The sequence below is a fragment of the Brachionichthys hirsutus genome, unplaced genomic scaffold (genome assembly GCF_040956055.1).
Source record: "Brachionichthys hirsutus isolate HB-005 unplaced genomic scaffold, CSIRO-AGI_Bhir_v1 contig_1063, whole genome shotgun sequence".
Lineage (NCBI taxonomy): Eukaryota > Metazoa > Chordata > Actinopteri > Lophiiformes > Brachionichthyidae > Brachionichthys > Brachionichthys hirsutus.
In genome coordinates this window covers 1-10,137 of record NW_027180542.1, presented here as the reverse complement: position 1 = coordinate 10,137, position 10,137 = coordinate 1, and the positions used below count along the sequence as shown (strand labels likewise).

Here is a 10,137-nt window from a genome sequence, read left to right as displayed (position 1 = left end):
ATGCGACTTATCCTCCAGTGCGACCTATATATGTTTTTTTCTTCTTAATTATGCATTTTTTGGCTGGTGCGACCTACAATCCGGAGCGACGTATAATCCAAAAAATACGGTACATATTAACAAAACATTCTTCAGCATCCTTCAAAAGACGTGCTGTGGAGAAAATGGCTTATTGTGCTGTGTATCAAACTATATATGACATATAACATACAGTTTGATACTCAACATCTGAGCCATTTTCCGAAGCCTTGAAGTCTCAGAGGTAAATCGTGAATTTTAATTTGTCAAGACAAGTCTCAGAAATTAAGCTGTTTACAATCACGCATTCAGATTTCTTTATTGTAGCAGTGCCATTCATTGCGCTCATGCAACAAGGTGCAGTAAGTCCTGCAAAAGATGATGATGTGTAATAGTATCATTTTATAGGTAACATTGAGTAGCAGGACATACAGCAAGAGTCAAAAATATATAAAAATGACAACATGAAATAGATAATAGTCATAAAATACAGCTTACAGAAGGTTTTTTACTACTTTAGTCCAACATGCTGTACCGCATGACAGTTTGACATTATTGTTGAAGACAAACAATGAAAGCGGAGGATAATACTGTATTAACATCTCATATCAGGAAGCTAAACAAACAAGAGAATTAGCTTAGCTCGTTTAGCTGATCTAAAAATAACAAAAGATAACAAAAATGGCTTGAAGAACATAAAATTCATGATGTCAGTTTGGAATTTAAACCCAATCGTCTCTCACCCGTCCGGCCTTGGCCTAGTCCTCACCCTCTCGCATCAGTCCGAGATGGGCCAATGCCACAGTTTCAGGGGCATTTTGTGGACTGCTGTGTATTTCAGCTTTAGCCTGAAGGATTTCAGGGCAGCCATCAATGTCATCATAGGCCTCCTCCAAGCCGTCCACCTCACAGGTCGCCCCATCTGCTAAGAACACCTTGAGTTAAAATTAGAGTGACGGCGAGAGAACCTCTACTGTCTTTTAAAGGGTAAAAATAATAATAATTATGTGAATGAAATGAATCGAAACTTTACAGACGCTACCTTCATAAAAGTAGTTTTCTCGGGGGATGGCAGCAGTGGTGGCTTGAAAGCTCAGTGGCTGAGCCTTGAACGTTTCATCAATATCATCATAAGAGGAAATGCTCTGTGTTCCGGCCTCCATCATGCATTCAGCCTCTGACCTGAACTCTGCATGAAAAACAACAACTTTACATACATTTCAGCCAATATGCCAGAGTTAGCCAAAGGGCTGTTTTTCAGCTGCAGTCCCTAACCCTAAAAGAATAGAAGTAAAATTACATATTTACAGAATAAAAATAAATAGTAATACGCTAAATGAGACATAACAGACCAACAATTCAACAAACATCAAACAGACATATAACTGTAACCCAGGAGTTTCTTTAATATCGAAATTTAGAATTTTACTCATAGCTCAAGGGCATTTCATTTGTTTTAAATGTGTTCCTACTGCTATTAGGATTCAATTTTCAATATATATATTTTAATGAAAAAACAAAATAGTATGAATAAATATTTATGTTTTCAGACTTACTGTGATGACCTTTCTCTGCTCCTCTTGAGACATCATCATGCTTGCGACTTTTGGGCTCGACTTTTTTATTTGACCTCATTTTGACTATATCAAAAGAAAATTAAGAAGTCATTTTTATAAATGACAAAAAACTGCCTGTCAATAATAATAATAACAACAACAACACATATTTCTGTTTTGATACGCTTTATTGAGTTAAACTGATGTGCTGCCTGTAATGTTTCAAATGAAAAATAAGGACATTTACATTTATCTAACACAGGAAGTCTGACCTCTAGTGGCACAAAGGCTCCTCTACGCTTTTTTCATGACGATGAGAAAACAATCGCTGAGTTGTTTTGCTTTTGATCTGTTTGATTGACACGTTTTTTTAAATTAAATAATTAAAACCGAAACAAAAAGTAACTCTTAAATTTATAAAAACTCACACAATGCAGATTTGCTGGCTGTCTTGATGCACACAAATAAAATCACTACAACCAGAACCAAGATAAGCCCCGCCCCCAGGATGATAGACACTTTGTGGGATCTGCTGAGAACAGGTGTCTTTCTCTCATAACCTGAAATCAAACATCGAGATTTCATCCTCAGCATGTAATCACAGAGCGGGGCAGCTGTGCCATGCAGCAATATGAACCCAACGTTTTAAGACTGTTTTCATGGTTTTGCTTACCGTTACAATAGATCTCGGCTGGTTTCAGTGAACCACAGGACCAGCTCTTGACACAGTACTTGAAATTGTAGTCGTTAGTACAATCCAGCGCTGTTTCTAAGCTCTCCGTGTCCTTTAAATGTAAATTTGTCTTAAAACAATTAGAGGTTAATAATAAAGACTGGATGCATTTAAAGAAACGACTTATAGTTAGATAGACAGATTTTGCAAGAATAATGAGTTGCTTCAAATGAGATACTTCAAATACCTACCAGTTGTATCCTGTTGGGTATTGCTAAGCTATCATTGTGACCAGGACAAAGGAGATGATGACACAGTTTTTCTTTCTGCTCAGCGGGAAATGACAGGAGACACACTTTTTCCCATTGATTTCGATAATTGACTTGAATCTGACCTCCACAATTTTCTGTCGTCTTGAACTTCAAATCACCTGGAAAAGAAAGAAAGAAAGAAAAAATCAACTTTGGTAAATGAAGCTGAAGCAAAGCTGGGAGGAGGGGGGGTTGATGAGGTAAAGCACAAATCCAAAAACAGAATGATCAAAAATAAGGGAGGGTTCCTTCATGTCACATTCTACTTACACACAGTGTACTTACTCTCAAAGTATCAATATATGTATCTGATGGATTAAATCAGTGGTTAATTCAAATATGTATCACACAGAAAAAGTTAAGAATTATACTATCCTCTATTTATCACACAAAAAAAGTTAAGAATTATGACTCCAGCTTTAGTGACTCACTGGGAAAACTAGGGAAATATTCGGACCAGAATGTTCCATGCACAGAGATGTGCGGTTGGAATGATTTTCCTTTTAGATATCTCAACCATCCATCCATGCATTTTCTTGTGGAAGAGACAGCCTCAATTGTCTGGTAATGCTGGAGCCTATCCCAGCTGGCCACACGTGAGAGGTAGAAAGCACCCTGGATGTATCGCCAGCGCATTGCGGGCAACACATAGACAGACAACCACTCACACCTACGGACAATTTGAAGTGATCAATTCAACTAAATTGCATGTCTGTGGAGGTGAAAACACAAACAGAACATACAAACTCTGTACAGATAGGAATCGAATTTGGAACTTCCTTGCTGTGAGGCGACAGCGATATCCACTGCGTAACCGTGCCACCATATTTATAACAGTCCTTAGATGCAGCAACAACTAGCAGCTTCACTGTGTGCCACATTGTTAACCTAAACTCATCTCCTGGCTGTAATTCAAGCCATATTAATGGATTCACTATTGCATTGTGGACTAAAGGCACATGCAAACCTTGAAAATGCTCAAACTGTGCTAGATTCAGGAGATGTGTTAAAGCTCTGGTCACAATATAATGACTCCTCAGTAAAATCTCTTGTGAGAAGAGTTCATGTGTCTTAATTTGGTAAATTCCACTGGTTTGTTCTTTAACCCTTATGCTGTGCTAATTTATTTATCTTCATTTGGTGTTAACCGGGTCCGTTCGGACCCTAACACCGCATGAGGGTTAAATCATTGTGGACATTTCATTAGTCAGAGAACAGGATGGTTGTATCCAAACTAACCAGCACAGACGATGGACACCAGTCCTCCGTCACACTTTGACATATATCTGTTGCATTGGCCGAGATTGTGATGGTAGTCCTCACAGCTGACGTGGTGGTACGTCTCCTTTGGATTAGGTGGTGTCGAATCAAAGGAAATGGCGCCGATGCAACCGTGTTCCTGACAAACCAAGAATGAGTAGTCCATGTTCCAGTGACTGCTGCACACACTGATGTTGTTTATCTTGACTTCACCGGCACATTTCTCTGAAAGGGTGATCTTTGGCTCGTCTGGAAAGCAACAATACAACAAGACTATTGATAATAAATGTCACAAGGAGAATGAACTGGATGAATCAAATCCCACGTTGAAAGAAAGTGTGGATGAACCTGAAGTAAGTTCACGTTAAACAGTCTGAAAAAAACCACACGAGGATTAGCTGAAAACATGAGCCTATAAAGCGCTGTTAACTTTGATGTATTATTCACTACAACCTTATCTGGACTATTTTGGACATGACCAACCACAACAATAAAACATATTTTTTGCATTGTTGTGACTTTGCCACATCAACTGGCCAACTGACACAAATTAAATGTTCTTATAGGTGTTTTTATACGCAGATCAGATTCTGGGCCCCACTCTGGAGCGTGGGATCGGGGCTGGTTTGTGAGCATCCGTTGGCCGGGCCTCTGCCCACAGGGCTGGGCCGGACTCAGCCCAAAAGGGTGACGTGGGTCCGACCTCGGGTGGACTCACCATCCGCAGTGGGAACCATATCGGACGGGTGCAATGTGGACTGGGTGGCAGTCGACAGATGGGGTCTCGAAGACCCGATCCCCGGACACAGAGACTAGCTCTTGGGACATGGAATGTCACCTGTTTGGGAGGGATATAATCGGCCTCACCTCCACCTACAGTTTTGACTCTGGAACCCAACAGCTCGAGAGGGGCTGGACTCTGCATTTCTAGGTGCAGTCAGGGACCAGAGGGGGTCTGGTTTGGGGAACAAAGCCTGGACCTCCAGCGTGTACTGGGGCAGTTTGCAGCCGAGAGTGGATCAAGGGGGATGAGGATCAGCACCTCCAAATCCACAGCCATGGTGACTGAAAAAATGCGGTCTGCCCTCTCTGGCTTGGTGGGGAATCTTTGCCTCAAGTGGAGGAGTTCAAGTATCTTGTAGTCTACGAGTCAGGGAAGGATGGAGCGGTAGATTGACGGACAAATCGGTGCAGCAGCTGCAGTGATGCAGTCGTTGTATCGGTATGTCGTGGTAAAGAAGGCGCTGAAACAAAAGGCAAAGCTATCGATTTATCGGTCAATCGACATTCCTACTGTCACCTCTGGTCAGGAGCTTTGCTTCATGACTGAAAAGGACAAGATCCAAGAGGTCAAAATTAGTTTCTTCCAAAGGGTGGCTCGGTAAACCCTTAGAGACAGGGTGAGGAGCTCAGTCACCAGGGAAGAACTTGGAGTCGAGGTGCTGCCCCTCCACATCGAGAGGAGTCAGGCTGCTCTAGGACACACTGGAGAGGCTATGTCTCTCGGCTGGCCTGACACCGCCTCGAGATCCCCCCCAGAAGAGCTGGAGTAAAGTGTCTGGGATCAGGGAAGTATGGAAATCCCTTGTGAGACTGTTGCCTCCGAGAACCCAGCCCCGGATAACCGGTGGAAGATGGATGGATGAAGATGTTTTGAATGCAGAGAATAAAGACATTGACAGTATTTAATCCAGAATGAGCAGGTCATTGAACCTGATCACAAAACACATATTTAGTTTAAAAAATTTAGTCTGACGAAAGATAATTTGATGAAAGAGAGAAAGAGATAGAGGGGGAAATGTTTTTTACCATCACATTCAATATTGAGCTGATTCGGTGCAGACAAAGCTGGTTTTTCACAGGCCCAGATGTTCATTGGATCTTTGACACCTTCGCAGTTGAAGCTTCCATTCCAGAAATAATTGAATTTAGTTGATGTGTTAAACTTGAAGTTGCCACATTTCAGATCCTGACACAGCCTGTTTCCCTCAGCTTCTGTCCAGCCTTCACTGGAGACAGCCTGTCTACCTTTCTCTGAGTGAACAAACACAGCTCCACTGCATGCTTTGCCAAATTTCAGCTCCATCTTCCGCCAGCCTGTGATGAGCAGATTCAGACAATGCTTTATATATTTGGAAGGAATTCAAAATCAAAATCATGCCCACTGAAGATGAAATCGTGAAACGTACCGGAGCACTGGAGGACACCCTGGGTGCAGTTGCTCCAATCAGAAGTCATTGTGCATGCTTTAAACGAGTCACTGTTATTTGCAAGACACTGAATTTGTGAAATGACACGAGGCCATGCTGTTTTCGGTCCAAAATGCTCATTCACATTTACAGCTTCTCCACATTTCTCCTCCATGCAGATTATTTTTTGCGTTACATTGTCTCGAAGAGCATCGACGCACACGGGGAGCCACTGACCTTCAGAATACATCTCCACAGTTCCAAAGCATTTCTGTCGAGATGCAGTGATTCTGGTTTTGAGACTTCCTGTAAGCAAACAATGAAAGGCACACCTTATTAACCTTAAGGAAAAAAGGTTAATAGAAAAATATACACTGTTGGACAATACAAGTACTATCCGAATTATGAGTCCGAATGGACGTAAATTAGGAAAGTGAAGTACTGTGCCTTCCTGTACATTATATCAAACTGTTGCATTTATAAGGAACTTTTTCTTTTGAATATTATTATATATAAGCTTTACTATTTATGTTTCATTTTAATTCAATTGTATTACTGTATACATATTGTATTTTAAGATCTCCTATATTTCTAATCCATTTTAAAATTGACATTTATTTATCTTTTCCATAATTATACTGCATTGTTTTCAGTTGCTTTAATTTTCTAAATATGATTTGTTAGGTTAAAGAAAGAAAATATTACAGAACAGTTTTATTATTGACACAATAAACAAAAACAAAAGCTAAGACATGGTGCAGATGCACAGTAAACATTAAAACAGGCATCACAGAAATACTGTGTGCAGTACAGATGTACTGTATGTACAAACAAGGGAAAAATAGAATATCTCTGATTTGACCTGATTACCACGTAACAAGTATGAGGGATTGTCAGCCTCAGAAGTACCCCTGAGTAGTTGCATGGCCAGAAGAATAAACATAACCAAATGCGATGGATATGTGAGGATTTATCTATTACCTGAGCAAACAACGTAGGCTGGTTTGTGGTCACAGCTGGTATCTTTTTTACTGTTTAAGACGAGGTTGCACTGGTTCAGGTTGGTTGTGTGATTTGTCAAGTGCACACTCTTGATGATCACCCTCCCTTTTCCAGGTTGTCCATTGGTCCTGATTGGGATCCCACAGTTCAGGTTTTCACACAGCATGCTGGACTTGTGCTTGGTCCAGGTGTCTTCGCATACATTCCCACAATTCCCCTCAACACAAGCGTTGACGTTCCCCCAACAACTATTGGATAGGGTTACGCTAATGTTTCCTGTTGCAAAAACCAAAAGAAGAACAACGCGATGCATCAGCGATTATTTCTCAAGATTTTCTTGACGGATGACTATGTTCTCACTCTCATACCAGTGGAAAGAGGGCTGAAGTCAAATTAGTCCAGGGCTCACAGTACACAACACTGCACCGCACTCTTTCCTCAAGCTACAGTCTCTAAGATGAAAGTAGAGTGACAGTAGAACGCTTTGCTCCAGCACTAGCTGAGCTCTTCATTTGTGGCGCAGGCGAATATTGAAGTATAGACATTGTGAGCTTGTATTACTTTCATTTAGCTGTGCACGTACCCACAGTCAAAGCTCTGCACCATCCTCAGAGTGTGCATGCTTTAAACTTCAATGTCATTGTGAATTCTTAAGTGTAAAAATTGGTGTAAATAACATATTTTCCAATCAATTTGGAATCTCAGAGTGTCTGAGGACTTGGATTATTCTGAACACAATGCCTGAGTCAACAGTTTAAGGTTCAGTGGATCTGATCTGGATGGATTTGAGTGCATTTGAGTGATTTCACATTCATTATTACTTTGTTGAACCAGGCTATGGTGACCAGTGATGTAACAAACACAGCATAACAACAACTTATACTAAATTAAATTCCGTTTCACAGATTTCTTCTCATTACCTGAACATTCCACAGTAGCAATAGTGTCGTAGTGGTCAGATGGCAGAGTTGCATTTTTACATTCAAACAAAGATGCATTGTTGGATGAGCACTCGTACGAACCAATCCAAATGTCTCCTTTCATATGAGTGCTGGGGACTGAGTTGAATTCCAGGGCTTTCCTACAGGACATCTGCCGACAGACGGTGTTTGCAGATGCCAAGTTCCATGTCTCCTTCGAACCAGACAGCCAGTAGGGAATTCCACCCTGCTCTATCCCCACCATGCCAGAACAGGAACGATTTGCTTTGAGAAATACGACTATGTGCTCTGAAAAAAAGAATGAGATGAACGGTACTAAGCAGATCCATTATGCTCAGTTGGCATTCTGTCCAGATCACTAAGGTGAGGGGCACTTCCCCCTCCCCTCGTAGAATAGTATACCGTATAGAAAAATCAAAATCAAAATAAACAATGCCTCCTGAAACTAGATTTAAGCCCAATGGTGAGGAGTTTGTTGCCATAATTAAATGTTTAATATGGAGTTTAAAATGTAGAGCTGATGTCACTTTCAGGAAATGTTGCCCTGTAAAAATAATCAAAAAGAGGGGGGTGAATATGGTACAGTGGTATTTGTTATGCGAGGCCCCTGAACTCCAGACTGATATTTTGAATATGATTATCTGTGTAAAAAAACCTGTGAACATTTCTATTCAATGATAAATGACTTTGGTTAAAGTTTAAATGTTAACTTCTTGGAAATTGAAACAGATTATACTGTTGTTGCACAACTGCCAAAGCACATTATTATCTGTTCTCAAAATATATTTCTCTAGACGTATCGGGCATTCATAGATTTGTGTGTTTCACATAAGTATGCTAATCTACAGAAAATACAGCATATGCTCCACTGTGCTACAACTCAATGCAAACACTGCAGAGGATCCATCACACACACAACACTCATTGAAAACACAATGTTCAGGGTGTGATGGTTATTTATGTTTTACACTGAACTGTTGCACTCACACTCATCTGTAATGATGGTGCGAGTTTCTCTGCCTCTGCCTCCAGCAAACAGCACTCTGGACTGGATTTTATAGGTGTGGCCACCTCATTTGCAACAAGTGTCTTCAATTTTGAGTCGTTATGTTAAATGAATGAAGCCAGGCGTGTTCATTGTGTTCAAAGTTTGCAGACTGTGGCAAGCCGAGCTTTAATTTGAGAATTTGAGCAGGGTTTTTTTTGGCAACTTGTGTTTTCGCAAGACAAAATGTGTTTAGATTTATGAGAAAAGGGGGATTGTGTTTTGTGAATTGTGTGTCTTCGTGTGAAATGTGTTTATGGTTTTGGCAAATGGGGGCTAGTTGTATTAAATGTGTTTAGAGAACTGGTCATTTGGTTTAGGAAATTGGGTTTTGTGTTTGAGCAATTAAAAAAAAAACTACTCCCTTCCTCATGTAAATTATTCTTGATCTATTTAGTTAATTTCACTGTCAATACATGTAGGCTCAACGACACATACAATTTGTTTGAGAATGTTTCAGTTGATCAGTCCTGCTCTAACAGTATTAGCAATGGGTGCTACGAAAGACAAGTTATCTTTACTTTCCCTGTTGACACTTAACCTTCTGTAGACAAGAGCTAAGTCAAATGACTCAAGTTCACCTCCGGGCCTCTACGAACACTGTCTCTGGGCCAAGACAATGACAATATGGAAGAAATACTCACTTTCACAGGTGATCGCTATCATGAACTTCTCCCCAGATGCGGCCTTTGAGAAATTAACACACTCAGATATATGGAGGGCATTGGAACTACAATTCACAGCCTTAGCCAGGAAATCACCGGAGCCCTGGCTGAAATCACCAGGATATGGGGATTTTCTCTTATTCCCACATTTCAATTGCTTGCAGACAACATCAGAATTGGTGTCTGTCCAACCTTTTTTATCAGCCCTTCTCCATTGGCCAGTATACTGGACTTCCACTCTCCCAGCACATCTTCCAGGACCATCAGCTAATCTCACATCAACACTTCCTGTAAAATAAGAGCAGTATTATGAACAATGGTACACATATTATATATAAAGCTCTTATTGCACTTACATTGGCAGTCACTCACTCCTTGGCATTTACAGAATTCCACATTTAGAAAGCTCCGGGAAGAGATTATAACGGCATGATTGTTGCCAGGTCTCACCTGCACAGACTACGTAGGCCTGAGAAG

At 40.7% G+C, this 10,137-nt stretch overlaps 1 protein-coding gene across 1 annotated transcript; it reads right to left on the bottom strand.

Moving 5' to 3' along the window:
• Nucleotides 1-776: 776 nt before the first annotated feature.
• LOC137915881 (scavenger receptor cysteine-rich type 1 protein M160-like) lies at nt 777-10,132 on the bottom strand (the record flags this gene model as incomplete). The annotated part of the gene is made up of 13 exons (XM_068759001.1): nt 777-940; nt 1,061-1,207; nt 1,575-1,648; nt 2,005-2,134; nt 2,248-2,359; nt 2,499-2,677; nt 3,798-4,067; nt 5,628-5,915; nt 6,008-6,313; nt 6,989-7,285; nt 7,930-8,238; nt 9,640-9,948; nt 10,111-10,132. Coding segments are annotated over 13 exons (2,607 nt in total), but the record flags the coding sequence as incomplete, so codon positions are not given.
• Between the last annotated feature and the right edge of the window lie 5 nt (nt 10,133-10,137).